General features: G+C 40.3%; 1 protein-coding gene across 12 annotated transcripts in view; it reads right to left on the reverse strand.

Annotated features, from left to right (window-relative positions):
* The window catches only part of TAF2 (TATA-box binding protein associated factor 2), a 234666-nt gene that overhangs the window by 25681 nt on the left and 184962 nt on the right, over positions 1–24023 (reverse strand). For 8 of the 12 annotated variants that reach the window (XM_035011820.1, XM_035011818.1, XM_035011815.1 and 5 more), the window contains 10 exons: positions 23310–23365; positions 18248–18313; positions 17488–17560; positions 12899–13054; positions 10783–10891; positions 7885–8010; positions 4222–4253; positions 3397–3524; positions 1002–1089; positions 748–835 (listed from right to left, as the gene is read on the reverse strand). In XM_035011820.1, coding sequence (XP_034867711.1) covers positions 748–835; positions 1002–1089; positions 3397–3524; positions 4222–4253; positions 7885–8010; positions 10783–10891; positions 12899–13054; positions 17488–17560; positions 18248–18313; positions 23310–23365 — 922 coding nt within the window. The remainder of the gene's footprint in view (positions 1–747; positions 836–1001; positions 1090–3396; positions 3525–4221; positions 4254–7884; positions 8011–10782; positions 10892–12898; positions 13055–17487; positions 17561–18247; positions 18314–23309; positions 23366–24023) is intronic. The other 4 variants (XM_035011822.1, XM_035011821.1, XM_035011825.1 and 1 more) reach the window with 1 other exon arrangement.

The raw sequence follows: 24023 nt of genomic DNA on the forward strand, positions 1-24023 counted from the left end.
AAATAAATAAATAAATAAATAAATAAATAAATAACCTCTAGCCTGCCCTCTAATGCACTCCACAGAAGTATGGGGAGAAGAGGAGGCTTTGGCCCGGTGCCTTGAAAGGCTGCTGTGAAATGAACAGGCTGATTTCATAGCAAGTGAACAGTTGCCAAGCAGGCACACAGTGACTCGCCTAAGCTGAGAGGCAGGACAGGGGAGAGCTAGCAGCCAAGATGGGAAAAGAACCCAGGAGACCCGACTTTCAGACTCCCCCTCTAACCACCAGACTGGCACTCCCTTACTAAATAGGAAAAGTTGTCCTCATTCAGCAACTAGAAGCTCAAGGAAGAAAAATAATTAGGAGCACATAAATAGCTGGCCAGGATGCAAGCTGGCAACATTTTAACTGGGCTGCAACGTGAGAGATGGAGGTGGGAGAAAGCTCTGTGAGGAACTCTTCTTGCTTCATCGGGTCTCTGACCAGTGGTGTCAAACTGTACTGTGATGTGAGATCAGCCAGAGGCTGCCAACAGCAACACTATGAAAACTCCCCATTAGTCAACTGTTAAAGGAAGACAAAGAAGCCTTAGAAGGAGATGAGACTCTGTCCTTCGAACCAATGGGCACGTTACCACCATTTCTTTTCCCCCAGGGAGGTGAAGTGGTCCTAGAAAACAGACACCTCAGTTCTTTCTCTGACCTTGAGGAAGTTCATATGATAACTCAGATGCTTCATTGGCTTTGCTTAAGTAAGTGACTTACCACACATAACATTGTAAAGTTCAATGTTTTCAAATGGAGGCACTTTAGTCTTGTACTTAAACGTTGGGCCATAACCTACAAAAACAGTCTTCCAAAAGAAAAGAAAACAAACAAAAGCAATTACACATTGCTAATAACCAGTAGCAACCCTTCCCCTGTTCATGAATACTGTACAACTTCATTCACACCCTTCTTCTCCGGCCCTTCTGAGAATCACTAAAATACATTTTCAACTCACAGGTCTGTGGTCATACCTGCATGCTGTTGACCTTGTTATCAAATCCATGGTCTCCCTGGAAAAAACATTTTCCTGATGGTTTCTTATATACATCCAAAGGTTTCCTATATCGAAATAATTGTAGGATCAGTCAGGATTTCTAATGAAATGCCTCATAAAAAGCCAATTTGAGTGTATAAGATATCTCTAAGAAGTTGATGTTACAAGCATATTTGTCTCTATTATAATTGTATCATCCCTGCAGTGCTGAAAAGATGATGCTATTCATTTTCCCCAAGTGGCTTTATTTTGACAATTGGCCCAGGACAAATGGGGACCTCTGAACAGAAGTCAGGTACCCTCTCCTCGTACCTCATGCTTGCACTGAGCAAAGCATTTGTCACAGGTTGTGTTCTGTCTGCCTATGTGCTTCACTAGCTCCAAAACTGTAAGATTCACTACTCTGGGAGCATGTTTGTTTGGGATAGAGGAGTGAACAACGCCAAGCACATGATAAGCACTTTTTAAAAAGATTTATTTATTTATTTATTTGTCAGAGAGAGAATGAGAGAGAGAGAGAAAGAGCACACAAGCAGGGGGAGCTGCAGGCAGAGGGGGAAGCAGGCTCCCTGCTGAGCAAGGAGCCTGATGCGGGACTCGATCCCAGGACCCTGGGAACATGACCTGAGCTGAAGGCAGCCGCTTAACCAACTGAGCCACCCCAGGCGTCCCCATAATAGGCACTTTTTAAAACATGGGATACTTCATCAATGAATAGAGATCTGTATTTTATAAAAACGTTTGCACACAAATTTACTTATCCGTAGAATACAACTAGAGAGAATAACTGAGTGGTAAACCAAACATACAATAGTGACATATTTCACAAAAGCCCAGACTCACCTAGACAACAACTCTATTTAGAAATAGAAAGTGAAAACATTGCTCTCTAGGCATCAAAACCACTTGACCTTCCTGCTGTGACAGGAAAATGCCTTTTGATCAAGTGTCACGCAGCACTTTTCCAAAAACACTTTCATGTTTATTAATACATATTTTCCCGTGGGTCCCATTTCTATGGATCCTTGTAAGCACTTACAGGGTCTATTGTACTGAACTAAAGTGCTTGGTGGAAAACAAATTAAACATTTGGGGTCCCACTCTTAGGAAAAGTACTTTCCTCTTGGGATAATGAGATATGTGTATATGATAACTCAACAATGCAAGAGTTGAATTAAAAAGATTTACTGATGATTAAAATACCTGGCTTTGGTCTCCACTAATTTGGTCAACTGTCATCATCTCTCACTTCTATTCAACTCCCAGTTTTCCTTCATATCAACCAGCTGCACCGAATTTGCTCTCTCTACCAAGTCACTGCGTATGTAAAAGGCCCTGCAGAGGACACACTCAGCCAAGCCCATGTCATTCACATCTTTGTAACTATTCCATGAAGATGCCCCATGTCCATACTAAATGATTTCAATAATTTCTGGTCTTCATACACCTCTTTACATAATCCTACATATTTAACTCTGTGTAGCTCCCTGACAATTACCGTAGGATATTTATGTATTTGTCACATGTCTCTCACCAGGTGTTTCATACTGATGTGAGTTTCTAGAGGACCACCATCTTCTCGTCATCTTTGCTCCCTTGGTAAACTCATTGAAGTACCTAACTAGAGTGTATATAGTAGTTCGATTATTACCACAGACCAGCTCACAAAGCTTTTCTTAAGGAGAAAGTCAGAGCAAGAGTGAGCGGAAAAGGGCTTCTGCCAGGTCTGTTTGAGAATGGATAAACTTTTAATGATTAATTCTGTGGAAGTGCTTAGAATTTCTGGACACATTCTACACCAGATTCAAGAGCAAGAAATAGTCTCTTAAATATTGGACAGTCTTTTATAGCTCAAAAGAAGGCAAACATCTGAAATAATTAAGGCAATATAAAACGTGCCCACACTAACAGAAGTTTTAAGATTAACAACATTTTCTAAACTCCTCTACAAATATTGCTACAGGGTAAGTCTTGTCAACCCAGACCAAATCAGTCCAGTTGTGGTAAGCCAATGTCCCAGGCACACTTTTGACCCAATAAGTAATAAGAATAGAGGCTAGGGTGTAAATTTAAAAAATGAAAGGAGAGAGAAAGAGAGAGAGAGAGAGAAACCACACAGAGATGCACTGAGAGACTTCAAAAAGACACCAAGAGGCTGGGATCCAGAAAATAGAGATGTGTTGGCTCAGCACTTTGATCTAGCATAAAAAGTCTTTGCAAATGGTGGGATTTCCAACTGAGATTTCTTTTTTTTTTCTTTTTCTTTTTCTTTTTTTTTTTTTCTTTTTGATGGCTAAGGACCTTATAGCACTCCAGGTGCCAAAGAGGTGGTTATGAAGATCAAAAACAGTCCCTGCCAATCCCCAAGTTACCTTGCGACGTGCCATCTGCGGTCCACCAATAAATGGATGTCCTCAATTCTTCTGTTGTTGGCATAGTGCAAGCGTTTGGGAAGGTGCTGCTTCATGTAAGGCTTAAAGTGCTGATCTGGTTTTTTACACTGAAATAGAAACGGAAATTGAACTTTATATGGAGGATTTTCTAGAAAAAGTCCTAGATATTCTCTCTCTAGAAAACCAAAGGAGGTTTTAAGCCAAACAAAAGGTTGGTTAGTGAATAAATGGAATTTGTTATCCCCTATCAAATAACACAAGCTGAAAAGAACTAGGTTCAGAGGGGATTTGATAACTTGGTAGATGACATGGAAGGTTATCAGAGGGTAGCTGGGAATTTTTAAGATATATTCCTGACTTGTGAGACTATAGCTATGAGCAACTCAAACTCTAAAGCCTTTTCCAACAACTTCAAGTCAAGGGACGGGAGGTAGGGTGGGAAGGAAGGAGGATGCACACTTGGGCCTGTGTGATTACATCCTGCAGGGGGAGGGGGGGAGCGATGGAACAGGGTGATGGGCAGATCTGGTTCAGAGAGAGTAAGGATTTGTTTACTCATGAATGAGTACTTTTCAGTTCTAATGGAAAGATCAAATATTCTCAGTTTGTATCACTGCCAAGACCATTAGGGAGCCTGCAGCTGTCCACAGTTTTGAAGTTTTGAAAACTCTTAGAGAAATAAATATATGGGACTGCCGGGCAGTAAGGAAAATGTTCCTTCCGCCCCACAGGGTAGGGGATCCTAGGAAGTGAGTGTGTGGAAGCTACTTTGAGGGCAGAGGCCGGGTGACCTGCAATACTTACCGTGAGATTAGCAATAATGGCTTTAGGGTCATCTGTTCAAAGAGAGAAGGAGAACAATTTCAAGAGATGACAATAATCACTGAGAGAAATCATTTTTACAGCAAAACTCAATTCTTTCTCTTCCCCCCACCCCAGAAGAGCTATCACTTTAAGCTTTGTTTAAAATATATATAAAATTGGGGCACCTGGGTGACTCAGTTGGTTAAGCATCCGACTCTTGGTTTCAGCTCAGGTCATGATCTCAGGGTCCTGGGATCAAGCTTTGTGTCAGGCTCCCCTCCCTGTCAGCGGGGAGTTTCCTTGTCTCCCTCTCCCTCCTCCTGCTCTCTCTCTCTCTCAAGTAAATAAATAAATCTTTAACACACACACACACACACACACACACACATATATATGTAAAATTGTGTGTGAGTATTTAATATTTTGGTCAGTGAAATGGAATTATATAAGTGGAAATACTCCTATGGTAAATTTCCCTGCTAGATCTGGTTCTCCTCTTCTGGAAGGGAATTCCTCCTCCCAGAGCACAAGGATAATGCTAGGTAAACATCTTTAAGTTCCCCCAAATGGTCCCTCTGGATCTTGGCTTTAGCTCATTTGCACTTTGACATCAGGAACCAAACTGGGCATTTGGGGCTTTTAGCATGACGTCCTATTTATCTGCTGATCTTGGAAACAAGTTATCATCCACTTTAAGATGAAACTTCTAATCCATTGAGTTATTTTTTTCTACAGGGAGTTTTGCTGCCTCAGTAACACCATGGGTCTAATCCATAGGTAGCTGTCCCTCTCCAGCCACAGACACACATGTATGTGCCTCCTTTATTTTCACTACCAGCAAACAAAAGATACTTTAGTCAGTACCCTGGACGAGCTAAAAGCAAAACTATGTAAATGATGGCTGTGTATAAACTGTGGACAGGATTATATTATCTGAAGGCCCCCTTTTGGGGGGGTTGTGGAGAGAAACAGCAGATTGTAGGTTGGTTGGATTTTGTTTTGTTTTCAAAAAATTTGCTTTAGTGTGTCATTATAGAATCAGCAGAAAAGGAAAGCAGCATACAGAAGAGATAGCAACTCTCATGAAGCAGTCCTCCCTAAAATTTAAATGTCAGTGGAGTAGGTCATGTCTATGTCATTTCCTGCTGTATCTCCAGGGCCTCATTCATACTAGGTGCTCAATAAGCATTTGTTAATAAACACAAATAAATATTTGTTCTTATTTGTTGAAAATGCATGACTAAGCTTGCCTTGCAGTGTAAGTACATACTCTTCAAAGACAGTTTTCAGAATCTTGGTTCTAAAGCTATGAAATCCAAAGCTAAAATGTGGATCCCATTCTACTTAAACTGGGGTTAAATTTTAGGTTTATCTTTTTTTAAAAAAGATTTTATTCATTTGAGAGAGAGAGAGAGCACAAGTGGGGTGTGGGTGGGCAGAAGGAGAGGGAGAAGCAGGCTCCCCACTGAGCAGGGAGCCTGATGTGGGTAGGGCTCAATCCCAGGACCCTGGGATCATGACCTGAGCTGAAGGCAGATACTTAACTGACTGAGCCACCCAGGCACCCCTTATTTGCATCTTTTAATGGAAAGCAAGTAAGTAATAATCGTAGCAACAATGGCTAGCCCAAATTGTGTCCCTATGATGTGCGAGCTTTGTAGACACTTTCTCTCTGGTCCTTCACAGCTACTCTGGGAGGCAGGTGCTATTAGAATTTTCACTAAGCCAATGGGCATTTAGAAGAGGGGGGCTTGCCCACTGGGACTCTGGCAATCTGACTGAGCATTCTATGCTTCGAAACTCCACACTCTGTGGACTCATAAACCACAGTCCTCAAAGGGACCATACTGGGTAAGTTCACGTTCTTTGATAATGAAGAAAAAAATAAATAGCACAGGGCAATCTTGTGCTCAGATAAATCAGAGAACGACTGGAAAATAATAAATGCCCAAGTCCATGCTTAGGACACCAACCCTTCAGTTCTGAAGTTCTCAGGCCTCTCTTGCCGACAGCTCCCACTTTGCATGAGGGGAGGAGGTCCCAAGCACAGGCTGGTGCTTAAGAACTGGTGAATCTGGGTTCACATCCCAGCTCTGCCACTTCCTAGCTCTCACCCTCCTAGCCAGTGACTTCACTTCTCTCTGGGCCTTGATTTCTACTGTCTGCAGAAGGGGATAGTAACATTTGGCCCACAGGGTTATTAGAAGGAGTAAAGAAGATTGTGTGCATATTTAGCTGAAATAGTGATATGAACAAGATGTCATCATCGTAGCCAACATTTATACAACTTTGACTGCGTGCTAAACACTAATCTATGGGATATGCAGATAATCCCTCGTTAATCTTTCCAACCATCCTTACTTTATAGATGAGGAAACCAAGGCATGGAGCATTTAAGTAGCTTGCCCAAGGTTATAGAGGGACCACCTGGCAGAGCTGGGATTTGAACTCAGACATCCTGCCACCATTGTCTGTGTTGCTCACCACTCCCTCTACTGACTCTCACCAAAGGAAATCACGTATCTGCAAGTGTTTCTAAGGTATGAAATACTTAATTATTGGTAGTTATTATTTCATTGGCCCCAAGAAAGTTTTCCTTTTCCCCTAAAACAGCCTCCCCATTACATTTACTCATGACCTTTCAAAATAGACAAAACCTTTCTTGCATAAGCCCTAAAATGCAAGTACTAAATCAAAAGGTACCCTAGTGACTTGTGTCCCGTCTCTGGCCAGGGTCTGCCTGTCTCAAGTGAGCAGAGGAGCGGGGAGGACACAGAGGAATGAAAGGGCATGAAGAGAAGCAGCAGGAACACTGATCACTTGTTTATTTTACAACGTTGCCTGGAGCTGACCTTGGAACAGTTCCCATTGTGTTGACTCAGGAACACAGTTTGGGAAAAACTTAATTTTCCAAAGCTTTACACTTGTGCCAATGGTTTCTTATTCCCAAGGCTAAAAGCTCTAAAAGATTTTTCCCCCCAAAATGCAGCACGTCTCCAACAAAACTGTGGACTTCTCAGAAGCTAGGTGGGCACCACCTAAAACATCTTAGTCAGTAGCATATCATAACCTGAATGTGTACAACGTAAGGGACAAGATTTTTCCTGTTCATATCTAATTTTCCAGAATGGCCGCCATTTCCCAAGGGTGTAATAATTCTCCTGCGTTCTGTCAATCACTTTCATAAAGGTGAAGAGTCCCCTTCAACTGGGCTCCTAGGGACATTCAGGGTCTAAGTGTGGTTCTGCCAACCCTGTCCTAGACTCCCCAGCTTCCGCTAAAGAGTGAGCCTGAACCTCTTGTTGAAACGTTCCTCTCCTGTAAAAGCTTACGGTTATAGGCATGTCTCAAATTAAGTATATTTTCCACATAAAGAGAACAAGGGTAAATATTTACATAATGCTACCATGTGCCAGGACCTACTGTAAGGGATGTACACAGGTTTATTTTCACAACAACTCAAAGCCACAGCCGTTATTATCATCCCATTTTTCAGATGAAAAAAACTGAGACTTAGAGTTTACATGACATGTTCAAGGCCACTCAGCTAAGAAGTAGCAATATTAGGATTTTTACCCAAGTATTCCACCTTCAGGGAAAAAGCTCTTCTGTACTCTACAATATTACCATTCAGACAACTTAGTATTTTAAGAATCAACTTACATTTAGGATTATTGCTAAATTTAGACCGAATTCTTCCTAGAGTTCCAGGCACTAATGTAATGTCATCCACATTAGTCAGGTAATTGCTCAAGAACTCCGTTCTGTCACATGTGACATCTTCCATTCCTATGGGGAGAAGAAGTGTTTTCAGGCAATTGTAAACTTAAAATCCTAACACAGACACTGAAAATGACATCCAGGCATCTCCTTAATTCTTTTGTAACAACTTAATGTGAGGATCCCTCTCCTCTGAGATATCTTAGCTTGACTTTAAATTTTTTAATGCTTCGTTATATCACCTTTTCACCAGGTTTTGATTTAGTCACATCATCTCGCAGTGCTAGAAGACTGAAAATGCATCATCTCAATGATCATCTTGAGTCATTCAACAAGAACAGCAAGACAAAGGAAGTAACTATGATCTTTCTTTTAAGCTATTTACATAGCCGTTATGAAAAAGATCTACTCTAAAAAAAAAAAAAAAAGAATCCTAAATTGCTTCAAACTCTTCCCAGCTGGGGGTGGTGTAAATAACTGGAATATATAGTTCTGTGTCTCTTTTATAAAATGTCATTTTCCAATTCTCTCTCTCTAATATATCTCCTGATTTGAGTACATAATCACCAGTCCTCAGTCTGCCTCCACTGGTGGCCTTGGATGTTACTGACAAAACAATACTGGCAACAAGAGATGAGAAAAAACAAAAAAATGTCAGCCCCAATGACCACCCAAACTGAAAAACAAAATATTGCTGAAAACAAGTTGTAAACAATGTAATCAGTCAAAACTGAAGGCTAGTGACTAGAACACAAAAAGGGTCTAGGTAGGGAATTTTTTTAACCAATAAGTATTCCTCCTCCATGCAAGATTTGTTTCCTGCCCCCATCCAAAAAAAGTTTTGATCAATGTTAAAAATAAACAAATTAAAAAACGACACAAACTCAAATCTCAGAATAACAGACAATAAAAGCTGGTCATTTTGAAATTTCTCAGATGACATGGAAGGTGAAAGTTTAATATACTGCTTTGCACAATCCAATAGATAGATATTCTCTAAGAGGGGGGAAATAAGGGATTCTGTAAAGGACGTCCTAAGGTTTTGGAATAAAGAAATATAACCCAGAGTGGCACAGACCTGATAAAATCCAAACTATTCCCTTCTGGGAGTCCCAGATCAAGATGCCCCCACCTCTTTTTCAAAACAAATTGGAATGAAGAAAGACAAAAACATATCCCAACATAGCACAAAGGGTATATAACTTGTCTTTTAACATTTAAACTCTCGAAAAGAAAAAGTAAAACAATGAATAGCCACTATGTTTTAGTACACTGTTAACGCAGGAGAGAAAGTCTCCAAATCCATATTAGTGGAGACTGGAAGGACCCTCCGTTGGGTACATGTCTAGGAAGTCACTTCTGCTGCCCCAGGGGTAAACCACCTCTCTTGCTTTCAAAGACCATATGTGAAGTGCTTCTCAAGCATCATCCCCTCCCATCCTCCAGACTAACTCTGTGTAGATGGTGTTAGTGTTCTCATTCTACATATGAGGAGGCCGTGTCCCATGGCTCTGGAGTGGCACAGTGCAAGTTGAACTCCACTGAAATCCATTCGTACTCCAAAGCCCAGGCTCTGAAATACTAGACCATGCTACCTTTCAAGAAAGGGATGCTATGGCTCCCCAAAGTCAAAGCAATCTACTCATCTCAGAAGCCTGCATCTGGTAAGACAAGGTTTTAATCTAAGACCTTTACAGTGCTCTAGCATATGACTCACTGGGACCCGTCCACCTCTTAGACAGCAGGCTCCAGCCTGTGACCAAATGCTCTTGACATGTCTGGGCAACTTAAATTGAATCAGCTGTGTCCCATGCTCCAGATGCTCTGTCTTATCTGTAGCTTTCTACCAAGTCAAATTCATGAAGCATGATTTTGCGGAGAGTTGCATTTAGCCCCTGCCAAAGAGCAAGTTAGTCCCACAATTTTTTTTTAAGTTTCTCCTAGATTTCCTAGAACATTCTGGAAAGAAAACTATAGGCCCAAAGCAGACCTTTGACTAGGGAGACTTGCCTGCCTTTCTTAACAGAACTACCAAAGAATCTACCAATTTTTTCCCCCAAACCCTCTCCTAGAATGGAATGTGAGACTGCATTGCAGGGTCACTCTTTCAATTTGATAGTTCTAGAAGGCAGAAGGCACTCTCTAGAAATCAGAGTGCACAGCTAGGAAATAAGAATGTTCTCTGAGGATCCCCTCCCAGCTCTCTAATATCTAATGTTTATGATGTTCAAAAACGTGGTCATGAATTTTTCTACTTTGTACAGTGCTTTAGAAAAACTCCCCTTCTTCCTCTCTTTAACAGTTTCCGTAGCTGAGGCAGGGCCCTCTGGTTTGGGTCTCAAATTCCCTCAGTGAATACAGGGATATCATTTTACTTATATACCTCTTCTTTGATAAAAATCCTATGTCTCTTCTCCCTTATCATATTTAGGTTTATTTTTTTAGCCACATAAACTCTGTAGGCTCCTTTTGGGGAGATGTGACTAACAGAGATGAGGTAGTAGGACTCGATATGTCATATTCATGGAGGAAGTGATTAATACCACAAGCAAATTGTCTGCTACACTTTAGTAAGAGGCAGAATTTTGGAGAAAGACTTTCTTTCCTGCAAAGAAAAGGAAGACACAGGAAGTCCCTGGTTTTGATCAGAATGATCCAGGGTCATCTCAGGTCATCTCATACTTTTGAGTCATGGCCTGATTTCTTTCCCTACCCTGAAGAAAGAGGGAAGGAGGTGAAGAATACAATCTGGGATTCTGAGGGCACAGGTTCCTCCCTCAAGACTATCAGAAACATGATCTATGTAGCTGTCCTATTAGCAAAGAGAAAACAAAGCTTTACCATGGTCTCCAACAAAGATGACATTGACACAGCGATGAAGCTTCAGCTGTTTCAGTCCATCCATTAATTGCCCCACTGTTTTGTCAATTTCCCTCAGAGGATTTGTCATCTGGAAAAAGGAGCAAATTAGTCCCTGCAGGTATTTTTTTTCCTTTCAGTTTCTCATAGATCTTCTATCCCTAGAACATTCTGGAAAGAAAACTTCAGGCCCAGAGGCAGAGCTTTGTCTAGGGAGATTTGCCTGCCACTCTTAATGGAAATCTGTTCTGAGCACTTTTATTTGTATTATTTCAGGAACATAAAACCTCTCCTCATCCAATCCCTTTCAAAATTCTGTGATACAAAAATATCAGAAATATTAAGGGCAATTCTTTTCTTTTTTAGAGATAAAATGACCTTTCTAAAATGTAACAATGTTATTTAAATCCAAGAATTTTGAAAGTGAGCAGAAAGTCAGATGGATAGTTTAAGCCTCTTGTTCACTAGGTGAAATCACATCAGGTTTTGAACCATAGTGAGAAGATGGAGGCTAAGTGAATCAAAAGCAGTTCTGAGGTAAAATGGTACCCTTCCACTGGATGCTAAATCAGAACATCATTAATACAATGGAATCCATCTAATGTTTCAAAGAATTTAACTGTCAATGTCTGAGAACCATAGATTCTTGATAGAAGACCCTCTTCTAAGAAACAAGCTACTGCTTCTCAATTTAGTCTCTTTCAAAAGCTGATTTTGAGTAAAAAAAGAATCTACAAGAGTCCTAAGTTCATAGGAAGTGAACCACTGAGCTTGTTCTAGATTTCTCATTCAGCCTAAGGAAACACAAAAACTCAGTTCTCTGAAGAACATTTCCAAAGCTGAAGAAACATAATCCGTGTCTCATGTTCTTGCTTCCAGTGGAAGCTTCTAACAGCATGAATGCTCCCACACACTAGAACCTTCCCCTCTCACCGTCATCTCTGTGCAATGGAAAGATTTCTGAGAAAGATTTCATCAAACACTTGAGAGTACTTCAGATGAACGTTACAACTTAGCTGCAGCCACACACATACACCCAAGAAGACTGGTAAGAACAGCAAGGTCTGCGTATCATTTTTTTTTTTATTTCAGACATATAATATTATCTTCCACTAGCATCTTCTCAGATGACTCAAGACCTTTCCTCATATCATGTCCTCAGAAAAATCAGGTGTAAACTTGTTTTTCTTCATGACAGGAGTCAGTATTTCAAACTCTGTCCCAAGGAGTCAGTCACAAGTGGAAATCTCAGGATGATATGTGCAAGCAGCATCTGAAGGGCTAATGCGTGTGGGACTAACTGGTATTTGCTTCTGAGAAAAGCATGCTCTCCTCTAAGACTTTTGCCTCGACAAAAAAATACCAAATGCACAATATATGTCAATCCCTGGCAATGACTTATTTTCACCAGAAAGCTCAGCTGAAATCCAGGACCTCCTCAGTGATTAGCTCAAATAGTCCTAAGCAAGACAGTACCTCGGAGGTATCTGAAGGTTTCAAGAGAAGTGACAACTTACAGCCTGTTCTGAATGTACTGAAAAGAGGAAACATCACTCAGGTCTCTATGAGAAAATACACACAATTCCAACTATCCATTGTTTTCTCTTTTTCTGTCTCAGCTATTCCCTTGGCTATAACCTAAGACCTTTTCTGAATTCTGAAGGTACAAACCACTAACCTAAGCCAATTTTCTGTTGAGTTATAATTTACATTGTCTTTGAAGAATCTCCTTGCTGCTTTTCTGGATTGTTCTCAAGAACCAAGCCTACAAAGCATTGTAACAGATTCCATGAATAAGTGCAAGCAAATCCAACAGCCTTCCTAATATTCATTCAAGCCTAAATGTTAATACCAGTTTTAGGGCAACTAACTCTAAAGAAAGTAGAAGGTTCTTTTTTCCTGTCTTGCTGAAAGTTCAGGAGGTCTTCACATTAATGTTAACCTCTGAAGTATCAGATTCTTCTGGACTCCAAGCCAAGGATGACGCAACCAGAGTTTTTCTGAAACTTATTCAGCTGATTTTCAAACCAAGGCACGGAAGGAAACCTTCGACTCAGACCTGCCCGCCGCAAAGCTTTGGAACAATAGATAAACTTACTTTGTCCTGACGAGTTTCCGCAGCATAATGATCCATCCTATGTAATTTTCTTCTTCTTTTCTTTGGAGGAGCAACTGGTCTTTCCTGTCTCCTCTTAGGGGTAACCTTCCTCTTAGGTCTCTTAGCCGGAGTAAGAGGTGAGCCATAACTACTCTCCTGTACTGGCGGATAGAGATGTCTGGACTCAGAAGTCGTCTGTCCCTCTGGGTCAGATAATAAAGCTCACACTTTGCCATCTGGGGTCAGCAGAGCCTTAGTTAGAAAAACTGAGGCTCTTCAAGTGAGAAAAGGTGGGCATGAGGAATGATTCAGGGAACTCTACAGAGAGAAGCCTCCTAAATCCATCTTGACACTGCGGTCAGTTTCTTCACCGAGAGCAAGAATATGGCTTCAGAGAATCTAGTCACGTGGCTTTCTCTTGGGCTGAGGAGCCTACTTGTGGTTACACCTGGAGGCGACATACAGTTTTGCGTTCCATAACTCCCGCCTTAGGGAGAGACTGGTCCTTGGTTATGCGAAACTCTCCATTTTTAAAGTACTAGAAGAAAACCAAATAGAACACTAGCCATTTGGTCATTTCAAGGTGACAATGGGATTCATGTAGGTGGTTCCAATTCAGAATCTGATGGATATCTGTTCACACCACCAGTGTATATCAAAGCAAGGTATTGGCAAGGATTAGGGGAAAAAAAATTTTAAACCAAGGAGGGAGTGAAACATAAATAATAAGCAATCCTCCTTGGTCATGAATGTGTACTTACACAAATCAGGACTTTCAGCAGGAGAGAGAACTTCTCACTGATAATTTAGGTTTTCAGTACAGAGGAATTTTAAGCCAAGAGATAAACATAAAGAAAACTGTCTTTTAAAAAATTACCTTGTAAAATTAGGTAAAATGCAAAAAATCATCCAGATCTCTTCATCTTGGTCTACATATGAAGAAAGAATCTACGTGCTTATACTCTTCCTATCAGAAACCCCCTTCTTGGGAGGAGTGAGTATTAATACTATGCATCCTGTTTTGAAAAATCTAGAGAGCAGTAAAGGTTGACACAGAAGCTGAATAAGGAAGATAAGTCCCTTTTGGGACTTCCAAACGCTAGAGAAAAACAGGCCCCTGATTTGCTGATGGTGCAAAGGTGAATTAAAGCAGCAAGCCCTGATGTCTCCCTAGCTGAGTCTCTCTCAGTGGGACTGCTCCAAGAATCATTCAGATGCGGGAAGGGATGGAAGGAGGAACAATGTTAGTGTATCCAAGAAGGAGGCCATCCGCCATGCCAGGTCACCATTTCCAGAGCAAGCGACTGCAAAGGCTTTTCTACCGCATCCTCTCTCTGGCAGAGTGATGGGAAGACCCAGCCCCACGGACTCCGGTTTGGTTTGGTTTTTTAAATGCGTCTAGTATTCAGGCAGTTCTCCATGAGAAGAGAAGCAAAAGAAAAAGAGGGTTTCCCAGTTCGTGGTCACTGAACACATTTCAGCTAGCACTCGTCTGCCCATCAGACACTCGGCCGTTTGCAAGAGACCTCAACATTCAGAAGACTCCACAAGCGGGTCCTTCTGGTTGCAGGAGGTTAGAGGAGCAGCGGGAGAGATAGAATTTAGCCAAAATGAGTTTTCATCCAGGGATTACATCGCATGTAGTTCCTTCTTCAAATGTTAGAGGTAGACGAAAGCTAGGTTTTCACTGACCAGCCATACTTTAGTCTGACTTTAGAAGATTTAGCCTGAGGTTATTAAGAAGATGGAAGGTAGAGGGGCAAATTTCCCTGCTTTTCAGGAGGATACTTTGCCATCTGAAGGTAGTAACTAGCCAGCCAAAGCTCTGCCTCTAGGCCTGGAATAGCAGCCGAACGGGGAGTCACAGAGAAAGCACAGAAGGTCAAAGAGAAAAAGATTGTGCCAATAATCAAAAGCAAGCATGTTTGTGAACATTCACCATTACACTATGAAACCAGGAGCAATACACCATTTCTTGAAGCTATTAGCCCAGTGTTTGGTCATCTCATTTAATAGCCTTTGGGAATCATCCTAAAAAAAGTATACTCGGATATTAAGCGAATAAAGCACAGATTTCAACTGCGTTGCAGCACATAACATTCTGCCAGATTGAATTTTTTTCAATTAAACTTCAAATGCAAAGTATTTTCTCATTAGATGTAAATGATGACATGTTACTGATTTTATAAATAATATTTCGGCTCGTAAAGTCTTTATAGACATTCCACATGTATATAATTGATAGAAACCAATTAGTTTACTACAGAAGAGAGGTTTTGCTGGCTTGTTTTGGTTGCATGTTTTTAAAGTGTAAACGGTTTTGCTTTTCGTTCAGTAAAAATAAGATTCCTAGAACCAAACAAAAAATAGTTGATATCTGAAAATATTCCTTGCTTTATTAGAAGAAAATGGTCAGATTATTGGTTATCACAACTGAAGATACATTCCAAGATATCCAACTAAGAGTGTTTTACCCAGTGGATACATGAGAATATCCCAGTTTATGAGAAGTATTAACACTAGAAAGAACATAGCATGAATACTTCCAAGTCTTAACTCAAAAATTCTAGAGGGGAAAAAAAATCTCTATATATTTCTGAGCAACCCTGAGCACAGCACCATCATTACAACAAATTCAAGCATCCTATATTATGTTCCATATATCACTGCTCAGTACTTAAAAAAAACTTTTCAGTTTATTTCTTGATTGAAACACACACACATACACTTTCAAGTACATAATTACAAACTAAACTACACATATTAGAAATCCAGAGATGTTCCTGGATCAAGAACGCTTATTGCTGAGTGGTATAACTTTTAAAGAACTGAGGATTATGAGAGCTCCACCTATTTATATTGTAAAAAGCCAACTTTTGACATAAAGAAAATCTTCCGTTTGAATCGAACATTGTTATTTACCTGATCACTCTGCTTATCTCCTAGAGGTTTAAAGGGTTCCATGGGAAGAACCCAGGAGCTCTGAGATTCTGCCTCTAAGTCCATTTAACGACCAGGTGACCTGAGCCACCCCACACCTCTTTAGGCACCAGCCTCCTGCTTTTAAAAGAATGGCTATACCAACCTCTGGCTTGTCTACGCCATACTGTCTTTAAGGGGATATTATCCAAGCAAAGTTCAACTTTTAAATAAGGCACATGGATCTGCTTAGGACTTTTTTTTTAACATTTTAATAAAATGTGGTTCCTTTGGTTCATTTTAGATTAATCTCAAAGAAAGTCATCCTAAAGATAAAACAGCCATGCTTGCACTGGTGAGAGTAAGATTTGTGTTTCATGCAGATGTTTATCTCAATTTATCATTTGTTTCATAATCATGCAACACTCGTTAAACATCAAAGAGATAGGAAAAAGAGCATCAGACTTATATAACTGCAATGATTTAAGGCAAACTAAGAATGCTTTCACATAGCCATTACTTTCCAGTGTTTGAAAAAAATCACCACAGAATTGATGTTAAAACATTCAAAAATACTTGGGTATTTTTGGTGTATTCAGTATTTACTGCCTTTGGCTAGATATGCAGCCTTTTGCTCAAAAATATTTAAACCAAGCCACACTTCTCTGTATTTCCTACTCAATCTTATGCTGAACACAGTGAATTTAATTATCACCGATGGTGCTGTCATAGGCTATTAAAGAATGGGAGGCAGTTTCCATCAGCAGAGTTTTTGAAATGATTTGTCCTCCCAAATCAAGTTTGAGTATGTTGATGTAGACCGTACCACTCTAGTTAGAATGAGAGACGGAAATCATGTTAGATTTGCAAATCCCATCCTGTTTTAAAATGATCTAGGCTGCAACACCAGGAAGATTTCCATCTCCAGATGACTGAGGGACATCGTCAAATACAACCATCTCTTTCCCATCTCTGAATTTGAAATTATACTGGATATCATCTAACAAACAGATGGTTTTCAACCAAGATTCCTGACTGTTTGATAAAAGAGCATGACATTGCTCTGCTAAATAGATTCATTCAGTAGTGCATTTCTCTTGATTAAGAATTAATTTCCTTTTTGGGAGTGATGGATATGTTCACAGTCTTGATTGTGGTGATAGTTTCACAGGTATATCTACCGATGTCAAATTTATCAAATAAAAAAGCGTCCAATGCTAGAACATATACCAGGCTGATTGTACCTACTAAGGCTGTTAGAGCTAGTTAGCTGACCTACCCTCTCTGAACTGCATAATTATTTTAAAGGGACTGAAATTCAGCTGGAGTGTTTTGTTTTGCAGGTTTCAACTCCAGATGTCTTTCCCTTCCTATCCCAAGGATGGCAAATGCCAACCCTGCCTGATCCTGTACCTTCTGACTGATGCCTTCCGGGATGGCATAAACCCCTCCTATGAACACCAAGTTTAGGATATATTTGAATATCAAATCAATTTGAACTGAAATTCCTGCAAGAGAAACAGGTATGTTTAAGATTTTTAGCCTTATAGTTCTTTGACTATGTATAAACCTTACAGATGCAAATACCCAAGAGACTTTGTACAAATCCAGAAATCCAGCCAGTAGCCCAGGGGCAGAAGTTCTCCTCAGGCAGATGATAAGTTACTCACCTCAGGGCCAAAAGGGCCATATTTGTGTCCAGAGAAATCAGGTTGTTCGGAATAGAAGGCATAGACCGAAGGCCTACGGGAAAATTGGAAGGTTCAGAATCTCCCCCAAACCACATATAACAAAGAATATCAAGTTTCCCTTACACATTGAGGAAAAACTCCTCTCAAATCAAGTTAACTAATCTCCCAACCACTGTTCGTCTTAACACGTAAAATATCTCTTTCTTGTTTTTCGGGGGCAGGGGGGCAGATTCTATTCTTCCCACATCCACCCCCCCCCCCACAGTACTCCCACTGTGCTAGCTGCCTGGTACCACCTTCAGGGAGCAAAAGTCACAAAGGATTATCTGAACACATACTCGGGTTTTTGATCCTCAAGATAATAGAGCCCAGTGGAAAGTCACATGGACCTCGTGGCCTGCGGCCTGAAAGCACATCTCCATTAGAGTGAGAAGTCAGTCTTACTGCTTCCCCAGTCCTAGAGATGCTGCTCTGGTTTATTTATCAAAGCCAGGAACCCCCTGGAGCTCTGCTTCTAGCGGCCAGGATGAACGGCTGTACTAATCCCTGTAACTAAACAGTCCCCAGTGGCCTATGTCTGCCATATCCTTCTTAGGGAAGTAACCCCCAAGGCTGAGAACCACAAAACTTAGTAGTACTTCACCTCCACTGTGCCCATCTAGTCTTCACCCAGTTCTAACCTAGGATGGAGACATGCTGAAGAAAGAAGAGGGCAAGTCAGGGGGACAGAAACAAATACCTTTCGTCATCTGGCAGGGTGAGCCACTGCAGGATGGTTAATATTCTCCGCTCATGAGGGATGACCCTGGGCGGGGGGCGGGGGGCATGACAAGCAAAGCATGATGTGAGGTCGCAGTTCCACAAATTCCAGCCCGCCGAGTGTTTGCTCTGCCACCCCTTGGGCTCTCTATTTACCACCTTCTGTTTTCACTTCGTTGTCCTAAAAGGCCCTCTTTTGCATTAGGGTTTAAACTTCCACTCCATTTGCAACATACTGTATTGCTCAACCTTAGCCATAGACGATGAGACTGGAAACTGATTCACAGTCAAATGAGGACCTGCTGTTGATCAGAGGCTCTGCTACAGACAGAAAGACCCTGGGCTCAAAAGCATCACCATTTAGTGAGTAAAGCTGTTAGCTGTGGCCACAGAGGGACCAGGACTTATATCCCCAATCAGTATCTTGCTGGTGGTGTGACCTCTTTTGACCTCTGTGCCACTTTGACCTCTGTGGGCCTCAGTTTATACCTCAGTAAAGGAAAGATAATAGCAAAACACACTGCACACAACTTGATTGTAAGGATAAAATGAGACAAGACAGGGGCGCCTGGATGGCTCAGTCGGTTAAGTGTCTGCCTTCAACTCAGGTCGTGATCTCAGGGTCTTGGGATTGAGCCCTGTGTCAGGTTCCCTGCTCCTCCCCCCTTTCATGCTCTCTCTCTTAAATAAGTAAATAAAATCTAAAAAAAAAAAAAAAAATGAGACAAGACAGGCAAAGGGCATGTACAGTGCCTAGCACATGGTACATTCCAAAAAAACCTTTATTTTTATTAATGATCATAAGGAGTTATCACTCTATCTCTAAAGACCTATATGACTTTAGAAATGTTATTTAATCTGAAACTTTACATTCTTCCTCTATAAAATAAGGGGTTAGGAAAGGTAGTCTTGAAATTCTCTTCTAGCTCTATAAAAATCTATCAAGAATAGGCATATATAATTATGAGACTGACAAAAAGGCTATAATCTTCATCCACAATGACTTTTGTGTTTAAGTCTCATTCCTCTGTTGAAATATAATTACCCGAAATCTGGCAAAAGCTTCAAGAGCTCTCAGCTAACATGATAGTGCTGTAGCCTGAGCTGAGTTTCATTAAGATGCTCACAAGTAGAGTGATATTTTTATTTATGGGGAAATTTTGCTCATTCTTTCCTAACAAGGAGCACAACATGCTTGTCTGCTCCCCATCCGAGACCGGACGTTAGAGTTTGTTTATGATGAACTCAAACTAAAGCCCAAGTTTAATTGTGGTTAGTAAAAATTACTGTGGCCAAGAGTGAACCCTAGTATAAATTACGTTCCCTGGGTGATAATGATGAGTCAATATAGGTTCATTGGTTGTAACACACACACCACTCTGGTGGGGCTCACTGACGATGGGGAGGCTGTGCATGTGTGGGGACAGGGGGTATATGAGGATTCTCTGTACCATCCACTCAATTTGCTATGAACCTAAAACTGCTCTAAAAAAATAAACTCTCCTAAAAACTTACTGTGGGATGCTGGTGAGCCATGTAAACTTTTACTCTTGGTGGCTGTGAACAAGAGCAAGCCAGGGAAAGACAAATCTTCAGAGCCATGGCAGAAGCCTCGAGTTGGCAGGAGCTCTAATGAAGGAGCTCTTCCCCCATGCCCACCCCCACCAGCCACCCCCACCAACTCTCATAGATTGGAGATTTGTCATTCCTCTGGCCCCCTCTCCATCTAGAACGATCCCACCAGCCCAGAAAATCATGTTTACCATAAAATGGAGTCCTGATTTAAACAAAATCCAACGCTCTTGAATAAATGGGACCCTGTTTATTATATCCTATAATTGAATTAGAAATAGGCACAGCAAAGCCAAGTTAATCACTTCAGTTATTTAATTCATCAGCCTCAGAAATCCCTTGGATCTGAACAAAATAATTACATATTTAGAATTCTTTCCTAACTTAGAAAAAAGCAAATGCCGTAGCCCTTCCATTTTACCTCACTTAACTACCTACCTCCAAGCTGCTTTATATTATGTAATTGGTGTTAAGTCACAAAAATGGACTCTGATGGACTTGCTTGACGCCAACGGAAAAATACAAGCTAATAGAATTTGTGTGGAGCTCAGAGCACGCATCTTCTAACACCTCTGCTGGATATGGTGCTCATCCAGTAGCGGGCAGGGAATAAGAGTGTCCGCTCCAAGGCCAGAAGGCTTGGGTTGAATCCTGACTCCAACATATGTTGGTGATGAGACTTTGCCAAGTTACTTCACCTTTCAGTGCCTCTATAAAATGAGGATAATAATAGTTCTTATCTCACAAGGTTGTTGTAAGGATTAAAAGAGAGAATACATAAAAGCATTTTGGATAGTGCCCGGCACATCAAGTTTAGAGAATGTTAGCTTCTATCATCATGTACTGGATTCACAGGTCCACAGAGACAACACACTCATTCATGAAATATTTGTTAAATGTATATTACGTTCGAGGCTTTTGTGTGAATGTAAATAAAGATACAAAATACTCCTACTAAAAAGACACTTACAGAGGAGTCACTGTTCTCTGCTTAGAGAGGTAAGCAGGTGATTGTCACTTTCTGGGCAGGGGCTGAGTATGTGTGTGTGTGTGTGGTAAGAACCAGAGAGGGGGAACTGTAGAGGCCTGAGTATCCATCCTAAGTGTGACCCTGGGCACAACACTTTACCTCTCTCAGCCACAGTGTTGTAATCTCGCCAGTGAGGAGTTGGACAAAGTGGTCTCTAACTTTCCTAGGAGTTCTAGATCATCGTTACAAAATTGCCCCAGGAACCAAAAAGACATGGCCCCTTGCCATTAGTGTTTAAAATACAACACAGAGACATCACAAACAGACATGGCAAAGGAAGAATGTGTGTCCGAACAGAGAGGAAAATGGAGCTCATGTGGCTGTCTTCACCATCACTGTTTGATAGAGAACTTGTCATGAGACCAACTACGTCAGATATGGTCAGAAAAAGAAAAAATTGAAAAAAAAAAAAAAGGAGGAATGGAGAATGAAGGACTAGGTAAGGCATTTAGTGTTAAAGAGGAACAAATTACCTTAGGACACATATCATCATTGTATGGCCAATGTTGAAAGAGATGATGTGAATTAGAAAACAAATACCATTTATCGGTTGCTCTCCATGTACTAAGCACCCTCTAAGCACCCACTAAGTTAGCCCATGCTACCCTCACAACACCCTATGATAAAGATGCTATCGTTGCCATTTTAAGATTATGACATTAATTTATTGAGAGATTTCATCACTTGTTCATAGTCAGCATCGATGAAGTGGCAGGGCTGGGATTAGAATTGATCTAAACACTCAGACATACAGGGAATTGCTGCCTTTGAACATGAACTGACACACACACACAAAATGTCATAGTGCGTCAGCTGAGGATTACTTTGGAATAAAATGCTATCATTTAAAAGCAAGAATAATTCTGGGTTGCATTATGGAGCCACGTTAAAAAGATGGCCTTCAAAGTCTAAATCTGTGGTCTGAATCTGGTTTTAAATTTAAGAATTTTCAGAATGTACCATGTGTTGATTCCCCTGACGTATACTCCATTAAATAACTGAAAGTATGACCCTGGTTTGCTTTGTTTGTTTGTTTGTTTAGTTATGAAAAGATTTTTTTAAAAAAGAAAGAAAAAAGCTAAATCCACGTCACTCCCAGAATACAGAGGTAAAAGAACAATAGCCCGAGAAGCAAAGCAAAACTAAGGACATCTTTAGAGCACACAAAAGCTACCTTCTTATAAGTAGCTTGAAATGGATGGAGAAAATTGCCATTCCAAATCAGAACACTGGGCCTTTTCAATGAAGCTTTGCAGCAGTTTCGGGGGGGGTGGGGTGGTAAGGGTGGGGACTAAGTATTAATTATGTTGTTGGCCCCTCTCCATTCTGCCAAGCAAATATGTCATGGGGCAAAAGAAATCATTTCTGTAAGCATCTATGACAGTCAAGGGTTAAATTGGTAGATCAACATGTCATTTATGTGTCATTTCTAACATACCCACACTTAATTCTCAACTCAGAAAACTTCTTTAAAAAAAAAATAGGTGGGAAAAGGAGACTTTTACAGGGTCACTCTGTCTTACCTTCAAATCACCAAACCCACTTGCAATTTAGTCCTTCAAATCTGAAAAAGCTACTTTTATTCCTGAATTTGGAGAATATAGATGGTCCCATTCTGGATTAATTTGAACCTGTGATTGCTCTCAGCACACTACTATTATAGAATAGTCAGATTTTTGTTAAGGCATAAGAAGCAAATATGGAAACAGCTTTAGGTGGTTAAAAAAAAAAAAAAAGATGGAAAGAACATCTCAGTGGGAACAAAATCCCCATGAAAGTTGAAACAGATTCCTTTTCTTACTAAGGAGCCTTAAAAATAATTAACATGTTGACACTTTTATTAGGTAAGTTTCATCTTAAGACTATTTTATGAACATTAACTACTAATCCCCCCATTACCTCTGTGGGGAAGAGAAGTAGTTCCATTTTTCTTATTAGGGAAATCCTAGAGTTCAGTGGAAAATGGAGTGGAAACAGAGGCTTCTCCTTGTCTCCTGTCTGGAATTTCCAATCTCTAGACCACTACATCAGCTGTCTGAGACCACACTAGACTTTTAATGTTGTGAACCAAAATAAATATAGCATGTTATAATATATTTATAGAAAATGATAATGCAAACCACAGCAATAAATAGTCTAAGAGAAATATACATTCCCTAGGAGGTAAGTTACCAAAACCTATCAACAGGGACAGAAAAATCTTAAGGATGACAAGAAGAAGAGGAAGTTTTCTTTACATTCTATTAAGAAAAGAAAGGGGAAAAAAAAGAGAGGGAAGACCTCTAAAAAAAAATACTTGGAAGATTATTTTCAATCAGAAAATATTCAAAAGCTCGAGTTCTTTTATATTTAACTGAAATAAAATCAAATTGAATTCATGTTTCATAAGCTAAATCATAACTGTAATTTTACAAACATTGACAAAATAAAGATAACTTACACCGACCAGAAGAATGTCCCAGCTTTCACCCCTTGCTTGGTGGCTGTAATCCATAGCTAATGAGGAAAATATAAGGGGTTTATAATGTGTTCTGAGTTTTAGTCAAAGAAGAAAAGTTTTTAAAATATATTAGATCAGATATCTTATACTTTACCCACACCCTACGATAAATTTCACATTATTTGCATTCATTCTCTTTTCACATCTGGAAGTCAGAATCATTATTTCCATAAATGTCATTCAATACATTCTCTGCAAAAGCTTTCAAAAGCTCTGCTGTGATTCTAGTGGCATTTTTAACTCCTATTTCATCTCAAAAGTCTCTTCTGTACCTGTCTTTTCTGATCATTGTTTTGAATATTTCACTTATATGACGCAATTCTGCTCATCAAAGGACCCAGGAGTGGACCATATGTTTCCTGTACTATTGAAAGCCTACAGAGGAGAACCCCAATTTGGCACACAGATGCCAGAATCTTGGAACCTAGCTTTGTCTTGTTTTGTTTTAAACCAGGTAAATGAAAAGGGTGAAAAAAGCTATTTTTTATTCTGAGATTTTCCCATGTATCTTTTATTTAGCCTTTCAATAAATGGAGTTTTAGGAATAAGCTCCTGGGATAAGTTAGGTGAACCAAGCATTTCCTTTAGGCTTTAAAAATATTCTTTCCAGTGCATGCCTTTGGGAGGCAGAAGATTCGGTGGTTAAGAACCTGA

Source organism: Mirounga leonina, unplaced genomic scaffold, assembly GCF_011800145.1.
Source record: "Mirounga leonina isolate KUSES-001 unplaced genomic scaffold, KU_Mleo_1.0 Mir_165, whole genome shotgun sequence".
Lineage (NCBI taxonomy): Eukaryota > Metazoa > Chordata > Mammalia > Carnivora > Phocidae > Mirounga > Mirounga leonina.